The sequence below is a fragment of the Lissotriton vulgaris genome, chromosome 10 (assembly GCF_964263255.1).
Source record: "Lissotriton vulgaris chromosome 10, aLisVul1.2, whole genome shotgun sequence".
Taxonomy (NCBI): domain Eukaryota; kingdom Metazoa; phylum Chordata; class Amphibia; order Caudata; family Salamandridae; genus Lissotriton; species Lissotriton vulgaris.
The window spans coordinates 996,843,456-996,867,604 of NC_141698.1; the positions used below are offsets into that span (position 1 = coordinate 996,843,456).

At 46.2% G+C, this 24,149-nt stretch overlaps 1 protein-coding gene across 6 annotated transcripts in view; it reads right to left on the bottom strand.

The window, feature by feature from the left end:
* The window catches only part of NHSL2 (NHS like 2), a 1,157,127-nt gene that overhangs the window by 54,470 nt on the left and 1,078,508 nt on the right, over positions 1-24,149 (bottom strand). For all 6 annotated transcript variants that reach the window (XM_086942000.1, XM_086941999.1, XM_086942001.1 and 3 more), the window contains one exon: positions 3,326-3,478. In XM_086942000.1, coding sequence (XP_086798126.1) covers positions 3,326-3,478 — 153 coding nt within the window. The remainder of the gene's footprint in view (positions 1-3,325; positions 3,479-24,149) is intronic.

Genomic DNA, 24,149 nt, shown 5'->3' on the forward strand with positions numbered 1-24,149 from the left:
AATCACGGTGGGTCGTTCACATGTGAGAGGCGTTGTAGATGTTAAACACAATGAGAGTGTCCCTGCAGGTTTGTTTCACCTTGGTATGTGACTAGCATCATGGCACGTCACAGCTTGGTTGCTGGCCTGTGAGCTCGGATCAGCCAATCAAGTCAAGAAGGGGCATCCACTTATCTTTCATCTTTAGCCCTGTCAGGGGTATTTACAGCGGTGTAATCTTGCTCCTCTGGGCACTGACAGCCAGTCAGTCTAAGACAGCTTGGCCTGTCTCTGCTAGGAGCTGGGGAGCTCTGGAGCTGCGCCACGCAGACTCCTGTCAGAGCTCTGTGAAAGGCACCATCTCACCGCGCCATCTCCTCAGCCTGTCCTCCGGCGCCATCTGCTTCAGTCTGCAGTGCTCCTGCTAAGGGGTCTCTCTCACAGTCGCTCCTGTCAGCAGCTTGCTTCCGGCTCTCCTTTCCACTCTGAAATGAATTCTCCACGCAATCGAACTGAAACACAAAACTGCCTTCTGCATCACAAAAAGCGGCTGCTCTCCCAATCCAAGATGGAAGCCCACTCTTGACCTCGTATGACCACTGATGCACTTAGCATGTGAAGCGAATTTATCTAAATAAACATATATTTTACTGGGATGTGTCCTAATGCACGTAATAAAGGTAAAAACTGCCAAAAACCAACAAACCATGCCTCCTTTGGCGGAAGTGCAATTTTCGCTTCTCTTTATACCTCGGTATTTTTTATGGGTAACTAACAGTTAACAGACATAGTACAACATATTTGATGAATATGCTGACTAACTCTTCTCAAGCATGTTACAGTGCATTGATGGAAGTGCTGCAACTTCCATACTACAGCTGCATTTCGACATCTGAATATGCCTATAAGAGGAATCTATACCTTACATTCTCGTAGGGAGACACCACTCTCCCTCTAAGTTGAACATTGTATTGTAACTTTTACATTGTGCTTCTTGCCCTTAAGTTGGGTTCTTGGATGCGTAGAAAACTCTTGCACACAGGTCTATGGTTCAAAGGGTGATCTCAACAAAAGTGTGCCTGCGTGGACAGTGTATTGTTGTCTTGTTTGAAAGGACAGAGAGGTGCTCTTGTGTTTTGGGGTGCTGCAAACAGCAGTGAGATGGATAAACTCTCTCTGAGAGACAGACACACACCCAGATTTATTACTGCTGTAGGCGGTGAGCTTCGTGCGGATCTCTGAGTTTTTGTGATTTCTCTTTTCAGAAATGTTCTCTGCTTTTTACAGTAGAAGGGGGTACTCTTGTCGCTCTTGGGTTGGCGGAATTGACATAGGGTGTGTAGGTGAGGGGTAGTGGTGGATCCTTGTGATTAGCATAAAATATGAAGGACGATTTGATTGGTAGTGGGTCTGCACCAGTGGACTGCGTTAGAGTCCTGTAGATCACCCTTCGTCAAGGAAAGCCTTCCCATGAGCCACTGAAGGCTTTTGTTTAGAGTGGCTTCATGATGGTGATGTTTGGTTGGAATTGGATGAGCAATTCATGTTGTGTTGGATGACATCGGCTAAAGATAGAGGATTGGTTTGGGTTGTTATGACCATGTCCTCTGACCCACCCCCTTAGCATGGGACAACACCTGGTGGCCCAACGCGTTCAGCAACCCCCCAAACCCACGGGCCACGCCCCGAACATCAGCATCATACTCGACTCCTCCCTCACCATGACCTGGCAGATCAACGCAGTCTCCTTCACGTGCTTCAACACCCTCCACATCCTTCACAAGACCTTTAAATGTATCCCCCCGAATCCAGAAAGACCGTCACCCACGAACTTATAACAAGCAGACTGGACTACGGAAACACCCTCTACATTGGAATCAACAAATCCATGCTCTAAAAACTCCAGACCATCCAGAATACTGCTGCAAGACTCGCCTGTGGCATCCCAAGACATTACCACATCACCCAGCAACTATGCAACCTTCACTGGCTCCCCGTCAAGAAGAGAGTTACATTCAAGCTGCTCACTCACGCCTACAAATCCCTCCACAACATCGGACCCCAGTACCTCAACGAAAGAGTGTCCTTCCACGTACTCAAGAAAAATCTCTGCTCCACCGACCACGTCCTCGTCGAAACCCCGCTCACCCACAGAGCCAGAACGGGTGGAAGAGCCTACTCCTACACTGCGGCAAAGACCTGGAACGAGCTCCAGTTCAACATAAGAAGCTCCCCCACTCTGCACACCTTCAGGAAGAGCCTCAAGACCTGGCTCTTTGACTGAATCGGAGCTGTATGCACCCCCACCCCCCAGCACCTTGAGGCCTTCACGGGTGAGTAGCACACTTCACAGATCCCTGATTGATTGATTGAATTATATTGTTTGGAGAGGAATATTTTCTATGCAACCACTTGTGCTCCACTCTTGTATAGGATACTTTCTATGTAGGTAAGTGTATGAAGCATAGTGTTGTATTTGGGGAGTATTGTTATAAACACAGTTGTAGGTGCCCTGGGCTTTCATTGAGTTGCTCTGTGAACAATGCAGAGTGCTCGAAAGACAAATCGTCCAGCTATGGGCGGCCAATGGAGAGTTTGGAAGACTGACCTCATTTGCTCCCTTGCATGTAGGAGAGGTAGTCGTCTTACAGCTGTTTTCTGAATCTATTGTAGTTTTCTTAATAGGAAACCTTATCAGGCACCAAGTTATAGGCCATCAGCATAGTCAATCCTAAAAATAAGCAGTGGCTTGCTAGAAGAACTAGAATGTAGGGGGGTGGTCATCAATAACTTTCACCTACAGAAGAGAGGTCAAGGGAAGTGTGTCCTTCATTACTGATGTACTGGACATTTAATGGATGATTTTCACTATGTTTAGTGATGGAGTACAAATAAAGAAGATGCACAATATCCAGTACATACACTACATAAAAACACGACATCAACGTCCATGATGTCATTGGCAATACAGGGTTCACCGTCACAAGCAAAGAGATAATGTATATTGCTGTGATCTCATAAAATGCAGAGAAACATATGACTTGGGCATAATGCCGGATTTGGTGGCTCAGTGGACTAATTCATCTACTGTAGGGGAATGTGTTTGACCTCATGGTCACAGGTTCAAATCCCAGCGGGGTCACTCAGCCTTTCATCCTTCTGAGGTCGATAAAATGAGTACTATGGAGTTAGGTAACAATAAACATCTGTTATTCAGCGCCTAGAGCCCCTTCAGAGTGAACGTGCGCTTTACAAATACATGTTATGTCTCTGATAGCATCCTCTCTCCTTTGTCCCCCAGCTCCCCTCCTCATAAGCCCCTCCCCGCCCTCCCCCATCACAGTACCTTGCATCAGACTCTGGAGGTTGAGTTGAGCCTCCTGATGCAGCTCTTCCACACATGGCAGCCGGTTGGAGGACAGAAACACGTTCACTGGTTGCTGCCATGATACCTTGGAGTGGACGGCTTTCTTGCTCTCCTGATCCAAGTTAGAGCCAGCTGCAAGAAAAGAGGAAGACAATAAGACTAGAACTTAAGCAGATATATAATACAATTTAAGTTATTTATATATTTTATTTATTTACAATATTTGATGAAATGTGTGACGGACAAAACAAGGACCTTTGCATGTGATTGATCTTGGATCTGCAAACCTGCAAGCGCCACTCACTCACACGCTCTAGTTTCTAGTTTGAACAGTAGGTGGCAGCAGCGGATAAGCTTGTAACTAGGTGCTCGATTTGTCATTTTGTTTCGATTTATTTTATAGAATGTCAGTTTGTTTAGGCTGCATTTGCAACAACGAGCCACTAGGTGGTGCTGCAAATCAGTATCTAACAGGGGAGCTACCCAAAACTAAGGGACCCTCGTTGTGACCCGAGACCAGCTCATCTGCACAACAGTTAGTTTAGTCCCTTGCTCGCCTCTGCACTGGTTTCTGTAGCCACATCGGCTAAGCAGAGGGCTTTGTTAAAGGTGTCTTTATTTGCTGCAGTGTTATTAATTATACCATTCAATGTTATTAAAATAATGAATCATAGTGTGCGAGCAAGGACACAACGGGACACTAATTAGTGCGAGAGAAAAGGCGGAGCAGAGACTACGGAATGCAGCTTCAAACAGAGAAATACATCATGTAAGTGAGTTTACAGACCAACAATTCCCTTCGCTTCTCACTTCACTAGAATTGTCTCTGTATATATGTTATAACTATATCCAGAGACACTGAAATTATGCGGCAATGCGCATCCGGTTCCTGTATTATTCTGCAGCGTTAACACGTTAATATAAAGGTGCAAAAACTCTTCCCCTGATTGGTACGAGTTTAACAACTGAATGCAACAGCAACAACTGAAAGGCAAGTAGGTAATCTTTGCAAAGGGTCTCCCGTAGCGGAGCACCACGAGTGATACTTTTTAGTACCTTTTGAACGGTTGTACGACCGTACAACGCAGGTAAATACATTGTATGCTTTTACCACGCATTTTTTGCCACACATATGTTTTTTACAATGCATGCCATTACCACGCATTGTTTTTATTTATAAAAACAATGTATTTGTGGGGGACACCGCCACACTCCCCAATTTACCTTAAATGCTTGGTAAAGGCATACGTTGTGAAGGCATACATATGGTAAAAATAGGTGTGCTAAAAAATTAATTTTTAAAGGCACAACAAGGTAAAAACCTCGTTGTAAAGGCTGCTTTCCCTTTTGAACAGTCTGAGCAGCAAGCAGTTTGTTTTGTTGATATCTAAAAATTGCATGGCGAGTTGATGATTATGTGGTAAAACTGTCATAAGGCCGGACATGGCAGTCCACACGCAGAATCACATAGTTCCATTGGTCCTGAGCGTGGTGCGAGAGACAGATTTACAACTGATGGCTAAGCAGGTGCGGCTCCTCCGTTGGAGCGGAGGTGCGTCACCACACTTAACCTCTTCGGTGCTGCGGACGGCCCCCGGCCGTCCCACGTGACGGTGGGCATCTGCGGAGGACGGCCGGGGGCCGTCCGAACCCCGCCCACTGATTAAATCGCCCGCACCGCGGTGGAATTCACGCCGCGGTCAATGTGTTGAATACCCCAATCCCCGACATGAAAAATCAAATGGTAATTTATTACCATGTTATTTTTCTTCCTCCTGTCACGGACCGAGAGTCAGGACAGGCCGGGGCTTAGTGAGAGCGGCAGCAGGGAGGAGGGTGGGCTGTATGTGCACTTTTAAACCTGTGACTGTACCTTTGACCCGCCAGCTTGCAACAGCCGGCCAGACATGTGCACTTTGAAACTTCTCCCCACCTGTCTTAAGACAGCTGGGCTAGAGCACGTGCAGGCCTCCAGAGGGCTTTGGAGCACTGAGACAGGCCACTCCCTCCAATCAGTGCGCTGCTGTCATGCTGGTGAGAGCAGCGTCAAGATTGGTCGAGGGAGTTGCTGGGGCCTGCACTGCAGTCGCGACGAGGTCCAGAGCGAGGAGGCCCTGTAGTGAGGTAAGTGTGCCTCCCCGTAGATGCCAGACAACTCTCTGGCTAAGAGACATATTTCGAGTGTAGTGGACGGGGTACTCTGTCACAAACACAGTGAATATCCGTCCAATGTTTTATAAGGGCATTATAGCCTATGGCACTTGTAATATGGCACATGGGATGTACGGCAAGTTTTGATGGAGTGTCCTGTCTGCCAAACCCTAAATATGGCTCTAAGTAGAGTCTCTGTCATTACAGAAAACAACCAGTGTTTCAATGGAGTGTCCCATCTGCCAGACTCTGAAAAGGCCCTAGGCAGGGTCTCTGTCATTACAGTCTCAAGGCCGGTGTTTGGAAGGAGTGTCCCGTCTGCAAAACACTAAATAAGGCTCTACGTAAATTCATAAGTTCTATGTCGTTATTTGTGTCTTATGTTTATAAACTAAAGGTTTTCATGGAGTGACAGAAAAGATAAACTGAAGATGATGAGGGATGATGGTGGCGGATGAACGTGAGTACAACGCGATCAAAATGATTGCGGTACTTTACGACGCAGCAATTACAACGCAAGTCATTACAACGACTTGCGTAGGAGCGCGCTGGATTGTGATTAGTTTAATTTTCTATTCCAACTCCAGCCCACGTAACAGTAGGGAAGGTGTTGGAATAGAAAATGAAACTATTCCTTTAACAAGAGCGCCCTCCAGCGCAAGTCGTAGTAATGACTTGCGTTGTAATGGCTGCGTGGTAAAGGACGCGCAGTGTAAACACCGCGTTGTAAAGGATGTTTACCATGGTGGCGCAACATCCAACGTAATGAACCTGATGTTCTTTGCCTTCAGCACCCATTAATCTGTGTTTCCATTTACGCAATATCATCACAATGTGAGACAATGACAGACCTACAGACAAGGTGGGTCTGCAGTGTTGCTTCGGCGAGGGTAATGGACAGGCTAACTATCCCCGGAAACTCCACCGTAAGTGCAACACTAACCGTAGCTTCAGCTAATGCCTTCCAAAATGCCATACCTATTGGCTTTGCCAGTGTTTCCTTTTCAGCTGTTTCAGTGAGTTGTCTAATGGAAGGTGTTTTGAAGACAGGTGGCACGCCAGAAGGAACAGATGTAAATAGATTTATTTTAAAGAACGCGTCTGCAGCAAAGAGCAGACTGAGGCAGACAAGGAGACACGAAAGAAGGCTGCACAGAATAACTTTCAGGCCAAGTTCTCAGGAAGGATGCAACATCTTTCAAAACCCGGAGAATGGACATGCAGGGGTCAATAACCGAATAACAGGTCCTAACCTTTCATTGCAAAAACAGGATTTAGATCTAGACATGGGCTAAACGCTTGTTAAAGGACAGTGCTGAAGAAGGCAGCAAGAAAATGAAACAGAGTGGATCGTGGGTAACATATTGTAACATGACACAAAATAAGTACAGAAAAAGCAACAGTAATGATGTAAATTAAAAGGTGAGACGATTTGTGTCTTAAAAAAACGAACAATGCTTCTGGATGCGCGGTATGCTGGGCGTGGGGGGTGAACAAAAGGTGCAACTCTTTTATTGAAAACCAGTATAGATACAAAGGGGCTCATTACGATGGCTGTTCGCCAAGGTGGTGTAAACCAGGACAGTCCGCCATGCATGCGGCGGTCCCGCATACCCTATTATGATGCGACCGCCACCGCGGCGGTCTTGTTCCGCACCCCTAACCTTGCGGCGGTGGCTGCTGACAGCAGCACCGCTGCAATGTCAAAAAGAGCATGTTGTGCATTTCACTGCACTACATGGCAGGCACTGCACTGTGCCTGCCACTTGGTGCAGTAAAATGTTAGGGGTACCATGGATACCCCCCAGTGCACCCTCACCTACCCCCAACACAAGGGGGGCCCAAACCCAAACTCCGCCTGCCTTTCAACGGTGGTTGCACCGCCGCGGAAAGGTTGACTGGAGACCTCATCATAATTTGGCAGACGGTGCTTGCTAGGCACCGCCACCATTTTGTGGATACAGACCGCTCCGCCTGGCAATCGTAACGATTGCCTGTGGCGGTTCCGTGGCGGACAGGCTTTGCCTCCGCCACGGTCTGAATCCTACCGTCATCGTAATATGTTGGTGGGTGAATCGCGGTCCGCAGGGCTGGCGGATCTCACCGCCGGCCCAGCAGTGACGATCCTTCTGAGTTACATGAGATGACCCTGTCAAATGTAAACAGAATACACGCAACATATAGTTGTAGCCGCTAACACATTGAGAAGACTTGGAAAAACACAGGTCAAGATCAGAATACATTTGTTCCAGAAAGTATTGAAGCACGCAGTGCATTGTTGTTCCAAAGCAAGCTCATTTTCATTCGTGTGGGATGATTCAGTGGACATGGGCTTCTTCTGTGCAATGGATGCAGTCATGGGCAGCATTCCTTTCCACCAATCAGAAAGCCAAGATGCAATGGACCAATGAGAACAGATGGAACACTGCAGTCCCGGGCGCTTCTTATGGTTTTACCCCACTGGGCGACAGATAAGGCATTAGTGGCGCTAATAAAGCCAGTTATAAGAGTTATCTATATTAAAATTTGTACATTATGTGTGGAGTTAAGTAGCAAAAAATATTACGAATAGTGACTATTTAAGTGCCCAGCACATACCACGAAGGCACAAAAATCAGATTTTGGTCCAAGACATGTACGGACAGTGATCCATTGACAAATATCAAATTCCCTCTGGACATTGCTTAAAAGTTCTTTGTCTTTGAATTGAAAACCAAATTTTGCGCCTTGCACGATAACAATTTGTTTTTATAGTGCTTCATGTAACATATCACTAACACGGTAGATGTAGGGTCTTACTAATAGCATACTTCTCAACTCGGCTGCCTTTGGCAGGTGCCACCTCCTCTGTGGGGGTCGTGCACCACTCATGCCTCAGCCGCCCCTTCTACACCTGCATTGTTGTTGGATGCACGTGGCTCCAACAAGGTATCTTTTATGAACAGATGTTATCATTATGATACACACTTTATGAAGAAGGAAGGGTAAGTGGTCTCTCCAAGATTCAAACTTTGGACCTGCTGTGATCACTCCCGTGCTTAATTTGAGCCGGTGATTTTGGGTGCTCGGCACCTAATTGCCAGCACTGGGGCTTATGACTGTCTGCCACATGGTGGCGCTGTCTGACTAATTTAGGAATGAGCAAAACAACATCTGCTTATTAGTTCAGTTTACATTTACAATGACTAATATCTGCCTCCCACGTCATTTGTATACCTTTGGGGGCCTGGAATAGTTTGAATTGTCACACTTGTAAGAGTGTGATGGTTAGTAGCTGTGTTTGTAGTGTCACTGGCAACTGGCAGGGGCAATATGTGGTGCAATCTGCAGTGGGCTCCTGACCAGAGCCCCAGCACTTATTATTTTACAAATTAAGCACTGGAACACCCTCGTGAAGAAAAGAACATTCAGCCCGCTGAGCTATTCCTCTAGCACGTGACTGTGGATTGTCAGCTGTGAGAAGAGTGAAGCACGACTGAGCCCAGATATAAAAAACAATTTTATAACATATGGCATGCACTTGAAAAATGTCCAATGTTCTCAATGTACGGATTAAATTATACGGCTGAAAGGCAAATATTGTCATTTTTTGTAAAAAAAACAAAAAGAAGGTGGAGAGTCTCCAGCTACAATTTCAAGTCTTGCCAGCTAGGCGCTACAAAAGGTTGAGAGGAACGTATTAGGCAACTTCATGTCACTCAATTTACCATCATCAGATGGATGGGCCACTGAGAGTGACCTCACTAGGGTTGAAACATATGGACTGCAGATAACAACACATGCCAGCGGCAAGCATTTATTTGATGAGCTAACCTGTCCTCAGAGCTGTGTGGAGCTGCGTTAAATAATCCACATGAATCAAACGTGTCCCTGATCTTTTTGTTCTGTTTTTCATCATTGTGCTCTGTATCTAATGTTTACCAGAATATTGCAAAGGACCGTCGCCTTGTCTTGCTGTCTCTCTTAATACACATGACGCTGCCTGGGCCCCTGGAAGGGAGAGATGCATCTGTCCACTCAGGGATAAGTGTCCCCTCGGGCTCATGGAAGGTGTGGCCAGGGCAGCATTCTTCCAAATTTATATTCCTAAATAAAAACCACCAAGGGCCTCCACCTTGCTGTAAAAGTTGACAAAGTAAGCGAGAGAACTGCCGGCTTATTCCAAGAACACGATTAGCGTGGCATGCCATTATGTTTAAGAAAAACAACTGTTTTTTTACGAGTAGTTAGTTGCACATTACTCCCAATGTAAGGTGCAAATTACACTTCACTACCCATGTATGATTCACAGAGCACTTTCTGCATATAGTTGCTCTGATTCGAGGCTGAAGTGTAATTACTCCTGTAGTTCCAGGAGTAAGGTGGGCACACATGCAGGAAAGCTTTGTAATTAACAACACTGTTAAGTGAGTAAGCATCTCTTACTCCCGGAAATTACTGAGTAAGTCATATAAGCCTGGGTGACTGGGATGGAGTGAGAGACTGAGACTGAGTATCATTCTCTGCTTCCACCTGTTGCTCAGGAGCTGGCCACTGTTGTGAAACAAACATTGGCAAAATCAACAGGTCTGACTAACACGGAATATAGGCAGGCAAAAATGCTGTCTGCGTGTGTGTTGCATGCATATGATCGAATGGCTTTGCTAATGCACAAGAAAAAAAATAACAAAACAGAAATGCTTTCTGTACACAATGCTTATACAAGGTAAAGTACTGTGTGCTTTCTTTCATATTCCTGACAGTACCCCAGTTTACGCGGTCTCATTTCACTTTCTCACTCACTATCACTGTGAGCCTGACGGTTAAAATTGGGTGTGGCGAGAAGGGCAGATTGGGGAACTATGCAAGAGATGGAGGAAGGAATCCTGGGGCACCATGGTGAAAGTAAGCAAATGTTTGCCTTCTGTGGTTGGATTTTGAAATAGCACATTGCGTAAGGCCTTAGGCTGAATAACATCCTAAAAACAAGTGGTTGTTCTGGTGGTTGCTATTTTCAAAAGTGTGAAACCAGGAAGAAAACCCTTTGTGACACAGAGACTCTCTATTCCAGTCACACTAAGCAAGAATATCATCTCCTGAATGTTATCAAATGGATATCGACCTACAATATAGTGTGTAGTAGAGCCTCCCAACAATCATTAATAAGGTAAATGCAATACATTCCTCTAACTTTTAGGAACACAAACAAATCAAGAAGCCACTGTATTCTACACAACCCACAGCCCTTTAATCCCTTCAACGATTAATTTAGTTTCCACCCTATAAGCAAGGTGCACGTTGACGTGGTGGGGATGCAGTATTTTAAGGTGGAGTTAAAGGTCAGAGTCTTTACAGAATTAAAGTCAAGGTCACTTCAAGCATGAGGTGGATGCTTTTGTGCGGGACGTATCTTGGGGTCGACTCCTAGTGTGGCTTGGGGGCTACACACCCACAGGTCTCAAGCCAAACTCTTACACAGGTGCGGCAAGTTCATTTTGTTAGCCAAGATTGTCACATGGTGTGCAGCTGAATGCGTCAGATGAGTAAGTCTAATGCTGAATACGTGCATAACTCATGCATTAGGCATGTATAGATTTATTGTTTGATTATCATTACAATCACTTAGAGCATAATACTAGTAATAGCGGTGTCCTTCAAGAGACCATAAATTAAAATGTAAAACAGTGCTGATATGAACATATATCCCAGATTATAATAAACAGACAGTAACCATTTTCCAGAGATTCAACCCATTAAGTTAACATGTACAAATGAGCTAAAGTGTATCTCGTTAGGTAGATTCCTATTCATAACTAGAGAGTTAAACAAGTTCTACAACTTAATGAGCCTAGTTTTTAAAATTAACACCATCTTATGTACATTACCATGAAAAATGATAGCATGATCAAATAATCTTTTCCCATATTTTAAACCTTGTAATACAGTATACCGAAATAATTCTCAAAGAAGCATTATGCATAAATGCGAGCAAATATTATTAACTCTGCCTAACTGATCCATAACCATTAGCATTTCATGTAACTAAATCATCTCACGAGGCCGTAAACTCTACGCTATTAGCTTGTAAGCAAACGTTACTTAACAGTAGAGCATGTTTAAAACCTTCACAAAACATGTGCAAACATGCAAAAATTCATACCGTTGAATGATTTACTTTGTTTAACCTTTGAATAACACAATACCACAACAAAAATACTATAGCTCACTAACCTTATGGATACTTAATTACATTGGTCGTTAAGCAACAGATAAACTGAAGAATGTTCAATAAAAAGACATGTTAAGGTAAAATGGTCAATAGTTTTTCAGCCTCGAAGAAAAACTCAACAAACTGGCAAATAAATGGAATAGAATTGTCTGATAAACATAAAATGAGCGCTTGACGACAAGCTCTTACCCCTGCTTTTACAAATAAAGGTGTTAGCACTTACTAAACTTGGATAAATACATACTATGTGTAATATAGTGTTTTCTGCAGAGAGCCACAGAGCCTACAATCACTATCTGGCCATTCATGGAGCCAATTCGGAGTCCCATCTTCAGTTGGCTGAGCATCAGGAATGAATCTCACATAGGTGTAGATAAAGGTGCAGTAAAATAAGTCTGAATGTCCATAGTTTTGAAAGAATTAATGATTGACCAGGCAAGCTTTTTGACTGCAATTGCACCTTTACCTAAGTGGCGAGAAAGAAATTAAGTTCATTGGTTGAAAAGGCGCTTAAGGCATACTTAAGGCCGTCTGATTAGGCCTTTGAATCAGTAATCCGAGGGTTTGAAGGGAATCTGACATATAGGCTCAACATGGGCCAGTATGGGGAGAATTGATACTTTCCTGCCAGCATGCATTTGCAAGAGAGCCGGGGATTTTGATATAAACAAAGAACATAAGTATTTAAAAAATGCGCTAAAGCCTGACTTTGGAGGCAAAATTCTAACTAAATCTGTGCCTGGTCAATATTTCTCAGGATCTTGAACACAGATGTTACAGCCTTAATTTGTAACCGGTCCAATATTTTGGCATCTTTCCATCAAAATGAGCCATAGTTTAAAGCTGGGATTCATTTGGCTGACATTATTTTCACAAGGTGAGCATAAGATGGTCAAGCCAATTTATCACGAAGCGACCTAAAGGCAAAGATGTTGGTAGAAGCTTTGGCTCAAAGTAAATTGAAATGGCTTCTGCAAGAGATCTTATTTTCAAACAAAATGCCACGGCACTTGTAGCTTTTGACTAAATCAATTGGTTTCCCTCTTGAGTTCCAGGATAGTGGTCTGACTGCAGATGCTCTGATTGACATAATATATATCTTTTTTTATGTTAAGCTCAAGATGGTTGACTCATATGTAATCATAGAAGGGGTTGATTAGATGCTGCAAACCTATAGGGGTCTGACTGAGTAGAATAGTATCATCCTTATATTGGAGGTATTATAAAGGAATATTTGTTAACTTAGGAAAATCGGATTTATTTAAAGTTTCCCAGATGTTGATTAAGATTTGCCATAAAGAAATTAGATAAACAGGGGGCATGCATGCACCCCTGATTTAAGTCATCCGATGTTTTAATTCTTCCGGGAAGAGATATTCCGTCCCCAAGCTTGATCTGGACCCCGGTGTTCATATAAAGACATACAACAAGGTCTAGTCGTTTCAATGGTGCACCCCATGCAGCTAACGTTTGCCAAAGCAGAACCTGTATCGAAGCCTGCCTTTAGACTGACTAACTCATGCATTAGTGCACTGAGATATCTTGTCAGTTGATACAATGCGCAAGATTCTGCCTTCTTCAGATGGTAGTAAAAAAAAAAGCAGGCGTATGTAGGACTTTCTAAGTGTACGCTTAGCATCATCTCAGCATGTGATTTTCAGGGAGCCAATGTAAGGTATGAACATCTTGGATGCAGGGATGTTTAGACAGCACTAACCCAGCATTTACCCTTTCTTTTCATGCAGCAATGGCACTTACCTGTGAAACATGCACACACGCATCAGGTTCCTCATGCAGAGGTGAGCAAGCTGCAGACACCCATGACACATGCACACAATAGTTTCCTCATGCAGCGGTGTGCAAGCTCCAGTTACCGATGTCACTGGAGCACACATGTATCTGGTTCCCCGTGTAGCGGTGTGCAAGCTGCAGGTACTGATGTCACTGGAGCACACATGTATCTGGTTTCCCGTGTAGCGGTGTGTAAGCTACAGTTACCGATGTCAATGGAGCACACAGGTATCTGGTTCCCCTTGTAGCGGTGTGCAAGCTACAGTTACCGATGTCACTGGAGCACACAGGTATCTGGTTCCCCCTGTAGCGGCGTCCAAGCTGCAGGTCCCGGTGTCACTGGAGCACACACGTATCTGGTTCTCCGTGTAGCGGTGTGCAAGCTGCAGGTACCGATGTCACTGGAGCACACACGTATCTGGTTTCCCCTGTAGTGGCGTGCAAGCTGCAGGTCCCGGTGTCACTGGAGCACACACGTATCTGGTTCCCCGTGTAGCGGTGTGCAAGCTGCAGGTACCGATGTCACTGGAGCACACACGTATCTGGTTCCCCGTGTAGCGGCGTGCAAGCTGCAGGTCCCGGTGTCACCGGAACACACACGTATCTGGTTCCCCGTGTAGCGGTGTGCAAGCTGCAGGTACCGATGTCACTGGAGCACACACGTATCTGGTTCCCCCTGTAGCGGTGTGCAAGCTGCAGGTCCCGGTGTCACTGGAGCACACACTTATCTGGTTCCCCGTGTAGCGGTGTGCAAGCTGCAGGTACCGATGTCACTGGAGCACACACGTATCTGGTTTCCCCTGTAGTGGCGTGCAAGCTGCAGGTCCCGGTGTCACTGGAGCACACACTTATCTGGTTCCCCGTGTAGCGGTGTACAAACTGCAGGTACCGATGTCACTGGAGCACAAACATATCTGGTTCCCCCTGTAGCGGCGTGCAAGCTGCAACCAATATTGGAGTCCAGGGCTGAAGACCAGAGGCATTGAACTTGGAATCAATTCCCCTCCTACCAGCAGTCCAATCCTCATCCAAGACTGTAATGTAAGCGGGATCCCATCTGGCATTGATCATCAAAGAAGATTCCGAATTGGCACATCTCCAGGCAGGCACTGCCCAATTCCTCAATGGTGTTTTCCAAAAGACAACATATTATAGTTGTCCCAAAACAATGTACCTAATCTCCTAAAGAGGAGAAATGCATGTATGTGAGCCCTTCAATTGGGTGGAATCTAAATAGTCCACTCGAATAATCTGAGGAGTGGAGGCCCTTCCTTCTTTTTGCAAAAGCAAAAACTCTGCTGCCACGGCTGCAAGTGTGAGTGAAGTGCGTTTAACAGAATGGAGGGCCCTGAATGCTGCAAAAGGATTGGCTGCGGCTTCATTAGCACTGGGCTGACAGATTCAAATGCTTCTTTTTCTTGCAGCACGTGCTGGCCCTTGCCAGGGTCTCGTGCCACATGTTCTGAAACTTCACAGCAGTCTTTAAAAGGAAGGGGACGCTGTAAAATGTGTCTTTGAAACGCTATGGCTGTCGCCTTCATGTAACAAAATGCTCCTCGTGTTCCTTCAGAAGTATGTGATCTTTTTTTTTTCTAACAGGTGCACTTCTTTAGGGACGTGGCTCCTGCTGAATTTGAGAACCTTTGACCTAGAGGTCACGGGGTGAAGCGTGGCATCAGCGTGCAGGGTTTGAAAGGCACAGGCAGGTGGAGGCTTGTGAAAGAGTTAAACTAGGGAAACAGGAGTTAGGTATGTATACAGCGCCAACGGAGCCTGAACATCAACTGGGGACATGAGGCTAGGTGTATGAAGGGTTTTTTAGACCACAGACCATGAGATTTGCATACATAATCAATCAATCAATCAGTGACACTTATAAAGCGCGCTACATACCCGTGGGGTCTCAAGGCGCTGGGGGGGGGGGAGCCGCTACTGCTCGAACAGCCAGGTCTTCAGCTTCTTCCTGAAGGAGAGGTGGTCTTGGGTCAGGCGCAGGTCGGTCGGGAGGGAGTTCCAGGTCTTGGCGGCCAGGTGGGAGAAGGACCTTCCTCCTGTAGTCGCTCTTCGGATGCGGGGGACGGCGGCGAGGGCGTGGTTGGCTGATCGGAGGTGGCGTTTGGGAGCGTAGAAGTTGACTCGGCTGTTGAGGTAGCTCGGGCCTTGGTCGTGTAGGGCTTTGTGTGCGTGGGTGAGGAGGCGGAAGGTGATTCTTTTGTTGACGGGGAGCCAGTGAAGGTCTCGCAGATGTCCGGAGATGTGGCTGGTTCGTGGGATGTCGAGGATGAGTCTGGCTGAGGCGTTCTGGATCCGCTGGAGTCTCTTCTGGAGCTTGGCGGTGGTCCCGGCGTAGAGGGCGTTGCCGTAGTCCAGTCGGCTGGTGACGAGGGCCTGGGTGACGGTCTTCCTGGTCTCGGTGGGGATCCACCAGAAGATCTTCCGTAGCATGCGTAGGATGTTGAAGCATGCCGAGGAGACGTTGTTGACTTGCCTGGTCATGGAGAGGGAGGAGTCCAGGATGAAGCCCAGGTTGCGTGCATGGTCTGTCGGTTTGGGTGCGGTGCCCAGGGCGGGAGGCCACCAGGAGTCGTCCCAGGCGGAGGGAGAGGAGCCCAGGATGAGGACCTCCGTCTTGTCCGAGTTCAGTTTCAGGCGGCTGGTCGTCATCCACTCGGCTACCTCTTTCATCCCTTCGTGCAGGTTGGCTCTGGCGGCGGCGGGGTCGTTGGTCAGGGAGAGGATCAGCTGGGTGTCGTCGGCGTAGGAGATTATGCTGAGGTTGTGTTTGCGTACGATGGCCGCAAGGGGGCTCATGTAGACGTTGAAGAGGGTGGGGCTCAGAGATGATCCTTGGGGGACGCCGCAGATGACTTCGGTGGCCTCTGACTTGTACGGTGGTAGGCGGACTCTCTGTGTTCTCCCGTCGAGGAAGGAGGTGATCCACTCCAGCGCCTTGTCCTGGATTCCGACGTTGCTGAGACGCCGTACTAGGGTGCGGTGGCAGACCGTGTCGAATGCCGCGGAGAGGTCTAGGAGGATGAGGGCCGCTGTTTCTCCATTGTCCATCAGGGCTCGGATGTCGTCGGTGGCGGCGATGAGGGCGGTCTCGGTGCTGTGGTTGGCTCGGAAGCCGGACTGTGAGGGGTCGAGGGATCCGTTCGTCTCGAGGAAAGCGGCCATCTGCTTGTTGACGGTCTTCTCGATGACTTTGGCTGGAAACGGGAGGAGCGAGATGGGGCGGTAATTCTTGAGGTCGGTGGGGTCCGCTGTTGGTTTCTTGAGTAGGGCGCTGAGTTCGGCGTGTTTCCAGCTCTCGGGGAAGATGGTGGTGTCGAGGGATGTGTTGATGATGTCTCGCAGGTGGGGTGCGATGACAGCGTCGGCTTTGTTGAAGACGTGGTGAGGGCAGGGGTCGGTCGGTGATCCGGAGTGGATGGAGTTCATCGTGCGGATGGTGTCTTCGGTGCTGATCGGGGTCCAGGCGTGGAGGGTGGTGGTGGGGGGTGGTTGTTCGGTCATGGTGTGCGTTGGTTGGTTGTTGAAGCTGTTGTGTATGTCCGCGATCTTGTTGTGGAAGTATGAAGCCAGGGAGTTGCAGAGGTCTTGCGATGGGGTGATGTCGTTGTTTCCTGCGCTGGGGTTGGAAAGCTCTTTGACGATGTTGAAGAGTTCCTTGCAGTTGTGTGCGTTGTTGTCCAACCGGTCCTTGAATGCTGTTTTCTTGGCGGCGCGGATCAGCTGGTGGTGTTTCCGGGTGGCAAGTTTGAAGGAGGTCCTGTTGTCCGGTGTCGGTTCCCTTCTCCAGACTTTCTCGAGGGCTCGGCAGTTCTTCTTGGAGCTCTTGAGTTCGTCGGTGAACCATGGGGCTTTCTTGCTGCCGGGTCTGCTGGGCGGGGTCCTCAGTGGGGCGAGTTCGTCCGCGCAGTTGCTGATCCACTTCGTGAGGTTGTCGGCGGCCTGGCTGGGGTTCGCTGAGCTGGCAGGAGGGTGCTGGCTCAGGGAGGTGGCGAGCTGGTCTGCTGTGATCTTGTTCCAGCTTCTGCGGGCGGTCTGTTGCTGGTGGTGGTGGGTCGTTGTTTTCTTGAAGGTGAAGTGGACGCAGCTGTGGTCCGTCCATTGAAGCTCTGTGGTGTGGCTGAAGTTGATGTCCTTGCTGGATGAGAAGACAGCGTCGAGTGTGTGTCCGGCGAGGTGGGTGGGGGTGGACACCAGTTGCTTGAGTCCCAGGTTGGTGAGGTTGTCGAGCAGGGTGCTGGTGTTGCGGTCGTTGTTGTTGCAGTGTTTGCAATATCAGAAACCCGTTTTTAATGCACTAACCCCACTTTACAGATTGGAAACATTTTCCAACTCCCACTGTATCACAATTTGGAAGATTCCGCGACAGCATTTCTGGTGTCAAACCATTTATCATTTACAGGCTCCCAAGTAGGGCTGACAGCAAACTTGCAAAGAGGAAGGGGTCTCATGTAGACCCCTTTCCCATTTGGGAATCAGGGTGGCAAATATGGGCCCAGGAGACCACTGACTAGTCTCACTTAAGCTTTTCAATATGGAAAACTTTTTTTAATGCAGAACTGTTTCTTTTAAGGAAATTGGCCTACTCTAAAAACAAGTTTCTATTTTGAAAAGCAATCACGGTGGTGGTGGTGTACTGACTATTATAGGCCACCATCCCTATGATGGTAGCCAATCTCTGAGTTTTGCAAATTGTGGGCTGGCTAATGAATATTAATTAGGCCAGTCATCCTGTGAGCTCCAACAACTCCCTATTATGCGAGGTGAACTAATAATACATAGGTCAGTTTACAAAATCAGATTAGATTCTCAAAAAATCATTCCGCTAGTTGTGACTGTTGGACGCGAATCCAGTTTCAGTAGATTTGGCCCTCAGACCTCTGAACCTCACAATGAAATTACAATTTATCATATTTATATTTCGATTGCAGTCCACACATTTTTACTGTTTTAGGCACAAGTAGATTATGCAATTTGCCCACAAGTACACCATTTTCTGTTAAATGCCTTAGCCATCAGAACTCATAGCCATGTTCCCAGTTTTGAAAGTTGGTAATTTACTCACACAATCACATCTTCTACTTCTGGAGTTATGTGGGGCTTAGCAAACTGATTGGACACAAACGTTGTTGAGAGAAAGGTTAAGTGTGCCTGCTTTGGTTGATGAAAGGAGTGCCTTTCATTAGCTTAATATTAACTCTTTATTTATGAGTCATGGGACACAACATCACAGGATGTGACATGTTCCATCAAGTGTTGACAATTTCAAGGGCACACGCACTTCCATTCCAAAATATAGAAATTGCCCAGTCTACAGAGCATATATTATCTCAGAATATCACCAGGTTAGTGCATGAGCAGAAGACAAAGTGCTGAAAAATTACCCAGTTACTGCCTACTCCTGTTTCCAAGCTGTGCTTAAAATAGTGCTATAAATGAAAATCCTCCAGAAAACTGCAGATTCACAGTTTGCACCGATGGCTTGCTAAGTGCTTTATTTCAAGTTCACTAGATTACTCAATCGGTGCCTGCAGAGACTCTTCCAGTTCTGCCAATGCCATAAAGGGAACTCGGCCAAAAATAGCTATGTATCAGTTGCCAAATCTAGACTGGCTGATGATACACAATTTCTGGTGGCATTGCTGTCATGAATGCCAATTACACAAAGGGTGGCAACTTTCACAACTTTAGGGTCAGATGTACTAAGACATTTTGCAGTTGAAAAGGATTTGATTCGCAAAATCAGACCCCTTTCGCCGCAAAATGATCTTTAGGTATGTAGAAAACCTAAAATGTGATTCAGTTACACTGTAGGAAACTGGGTTTTGTTATAGTATCCCTGCCCCACTTTTTGCCTGGTATTTGATGCAACTTTGACTGAAGTGTACTGGATTCCTGCTAACCAGGTCCCCAGTACAAGTGTTCTTTCCCTAAACTGTACAATTGTTTACCTCAATTAGCAAAAACTTTAGCACCCACTATTAGTCCCTAGTAAGTGGCACGTAGGGCCTGAGGTACTAAAGTGGGTCCCTAAGGGCAGCAGCATGAATTGTGCCACCATTAGGGACCCCTCTACAAGCATATGCACGGCTGCCACTGCAGGCTGCATGTGTTGGTGCAGATAAAAGTGAAAACACGCCATGTCACACATCCCTGTGTACCATGTCCCTAACACTGCATGTAATATTTGTAAGTCACCCCTACAGCACGCATGACAGCCCTAATGCAAGTTACTGAATGTTACATGCAAGGGCATACATGCATAAGCAGATGTGCCCCTGTGCTGGTCAGTCCTATTATGGCCAGTACACGTGACCAAGGAAGCCATATGAAGACAAGTGCTGGGCACTGGTGAAAACGAGTTTACCAGCTACGTAATGGCTTCACTGAAAATAGGCATGTTTAGGATCAAACATCCCATATCGATAAACCCACACTGACTCCAGTGATGGATTTACCAATACATGCACCCAGAGGGCCGCTTAGAGGTGCCGCCTGAAAACCTACCTGCATCTGGTGTGCTTGCTGACTGGTTTCTGCCAGCCTGCCACCTGAGACACTGTTCTGGCCTCCTAGGGTGAGAGTCTCTGCTCTCAGGAGACCCAGAACAAAAGCATGTCAGGAAACAGGGTGCAGCACCCCCGCCCACAGATGACCTGCTGATTAGCCTTCCTTGGGCAGCAAGCCTCAAAGGGCTGCTGCCTTTGAAATCTGTGAATCTGGCTCTGCCTTACAGGAGAGGAAGCTGATCTCTTTGTCTGCGAACCCCTTGGAACCTGGACTGGTGGGAAATTTAGCTAGTCATGTAGGCGTGCCACCTCCAGGTTAGTACCACCCCGACGGTGGACTACTGTCAGGTGGACACGGATTTTCAGACACAGCTATCCTTATGAGAGCATACTTAGGAATTCCACATTCATTCAGCTAAAGTTTTGTGCAACAAGTCATTTTCAATAAGTATTTAAAGTGCAGAATACAGCTGTGTTAATAGTGTATGTAAATTCTGTGCACCTCTTAATCTAGCACAAAAAGGGGCAAATTAAACTCATGTTCCATTTGGTGCCATCCTTTATGCACAGTAAGGAATCCCTGAGACACAATTGAGTACAGCTATTCTATATATAAAACAATGACTATTAAACAGTAATTTAACAGCAAATTAAGTACAATAGGGCACACTTATATGATGTATACTATCAAAACAATAAAGTCAGAGCTTTAAGTGGAATGAAAAATGTGGTTGGCTGTAATATGGGTGAGGTCTAAAAAGCATATCTAAGATACTATCTATCGCAAGAGATATGGCCTGTGTAACCAAGGTTCGAATAGATGTGAAATAGAATCCTGTGCTTGACAAATGCAGAGGATCTGATTCACAAAGGTAAACTCACACTTTTGTGAAAGTTTACATTACTTTTGGAATTCACAAAATTGAATTATAATGGTAAGTTTACAAGTGTGGAGACTGCAATTGGAGCAGAGAATAAAAAGATAGGACTGTCATATATTTTCATGAGTGGAGTTCTCTGCCCTGACTACATAGTCTCCGCAGTCGTAAACTTACTTTTAAAATACAGTTTTGTGAATTTCAAAACAACTTAAATATACACATAAGTGTGAGTTTACCTTTGTGAATCAGGCCCATAGAGTGTTAACAAACAAAGAAGAATCCAAGTCATCAGGGTGTAAGATATTTCACAGTTTATAGAACTCTCTTATTCTGGGCCATGAGCAATAAAACACATTGCATGGTAGGCTAATGACCCTTGACTGCTTCCTATCACTAGCCTTGGAGAGTTAAATGCAAACATTGGAGAACTTGCTTATTCAATTGGAATGGAAATATAATTAGGCCCCAGGCCACCAATGGTAAACAGCAGCACGTACTGTGTTGCTTCGGCCCCATGTGGTACAGATTTGTATTCAGCCAGCCAGGGAAAGACATGAAGGGACCTGTAGAGCCCTGTTTCAGTGTCTATATTTGCATTTTGCTAATCAGCCCTGACAGTTCCTGGCCCACTTGCAGCACTGGGCATGCCCATCACACACACACATACATCAATCAAATGGTGTAATAATAGTTGACTACACACCCCCATGCACTCAGCATGGCATAAAATCCACACATTTGGAAAACCGATGCCGCTGCAATAACAGATCCATCTCCACACTCTGGCATGGCTGACATCACCTGCATAGCCGGTTACTCAAGACCTTGCACTACCCTCATGAACACAACATAGCACCTTAGACATATCTGGGGCAACTGTTGCGTCCTAACCACAATACCCAATACATCCGCAAACGCCCACTCTAAAGCACTGCAAGGACCAACCCGGCCCTACAACTGATCTACAGAATGCACTCATGGTCGGACTCTGTTGAATCACCCAGAGGACCAACACTAAACACCAACAGCCTTTTGGAAAAGGGGATACACCAAAGAGGGGTGTGTTTGGGGCAACACTTTAGCAGCAGCCTTTAGGGGCAGTGGTATTTCTTTAATGCACCTTTAAGATGGGAGAATGATGGAGAGGATGATGGAGAGGATGATGGAGAGGATGATGGAGAGGATGTATTCTTACGGCTAGAGCGGTCTACCTCAAAGCTGGGGAACCGGGTTCAAGTCTCGGCAATGACGCTCAACATCCTGTCTTTCTGGGCAAATTACTTAATCTCCCTATGCCTAACAAAAATGAATATGTCCTTCTGTAACAAAACTGGTGCTCATGTAAAGCGCTCCGATACCCGATGTCTTGGGTCTACTTCACGCTATATAACACTCAGAAAAAATGGAGTGTTTCACAATATTCCATTTGAGAGCTGTAGGAACCTGGGTGCAATACGCCTAACACATCTATCAGTTTGATCACAGTGATGCACCTGCACATGAAACAAACTCGTTAAGCATCTATGAGGCCCCAGGCAGCAGACTGTGCCTTCACATTACAGTTTAGTCGTTTGTGCAACATCCATGGTCATGTCTCATTTATCCTCTCATTTGTCCCAGAATGTCAAAGTGCTATTTAAGTACTACTCATTGCACAACCATACATTAGACGGCAAACATCTTGCAGGGGTAAAGTGCACGTCCGCAGTCAGGATCGAAGACAGCATTGGTTTCACCCTGGTTGAACTGGCATGTAGTGGTGTCACACTCCTTTGGGATGTGTCTGTCTCCATAACTGTTTGATTGAAGTTTCACTATATTAGAGTCACCCTCCCATTACTTCCTTAGTGTCCAATTGGCACAACAACACTGTTTGTAGGACAGTGCTCATGATTCCCTATTGGGAATAGCCTTTCACTTGTATCCATCCATCCTCTTTTGTTTCACTTTTGAATGAAACACAGAAAGTGTGCATTTGGTGCAGGGGGAAGAGTGTTCCTGCCGCAGTTCTTAGAGGCAGGCCTGCGCTGGTTGGTCCTCGAGGGGCCGCCTTCTGCGAGGGATTAAAAATAAACTCATAACACTGGGAAGATAAATGCGTTTACAGAGATTTTGTGTCATATATAATAGCTCAGTACATCTGCTCATAAATCTGCGGTGCTAACTGCATCAGGAGGACTGGGTGACCCAACAAGCACATTAGACATGAAGCAGAAAAAGCAAACTCACGTATTTTAAGAGGCAAAAATATCTGTTTCCAATTTGTCCTCCGTTTCTTGTTGGGGTGACTCGACTGGAGAGGTGCAGGACACTGCAGCTTGAGGCCTAGAAACCATTAAGCAAGTAATGACAGCTTCTCTTGGAAAATGGCTCCCGCCAGCAATCACTTCCAGGCCGGCCAGAAGCTTTCATGGGGCCTGGGTCACTAACATCAGGTAGGGCTCTCCCTGGTGCATGGGCACCTAAAACCATGACCCGAGTCACATTTAGAGGCAGATTCAGTATTTGGAACAAACTACTTTCCACTGGTAATTTCTTGATTTTTTTTATATGTCGCAAAAGCAAGCAAAGTTTGATTTTGGGATATGTAAATGGATTTAGGAGTGTCACGGCAGTGCCCTGGTAAAAGTTGGCGCAAACAGTTCTGGCTGCTCCCCTCTTGTGACAGCCCTGATTGTTGCTAAGAAAATCCACTCACATCTCTTCCTCTACTTGGCACCTGGGATGTCTGTAGGCCAATAGGATGCATTAGCAATGGGTGTAGCCCTTCGTGATTCAGTCCACATGCACCAAAGCAATACAGTCATACCTCAGTCAATACGAAACAGTCCACTACCAGGGGAATCTACCAAAACCAATAACAGCATCACATCTTTACAAGTAGAATCAGGGTATGTACTAAATGGAAAGACCACTACAGGCTTTCAATACCACTTTGTGGCATTTAATGTTAGATAGTGCACTAAATCAGTGCCTCTAACTAAGCAAAGCAAGTGTTCATTTGCTTTTTTAGTGGCCTCATTTCTTGCTGTGGGACCAAAAGGTCCGAGTTATGTTTGTAGATTCTCTGCTTGACTGCCTTTGTATGGTCCTAGTCAAATCACTTTATTTCTCTTTGCACCTTTTAGTCCTGACTACACTTCTAGGGAATCCACCCTTTAGATGATGTTCTACTGATCGGACTCTGGAGTCGCAAGGGCCGTAAACTGACTTTCACCTTGAGTCCCATATAAATTACTGACTGCTAACGT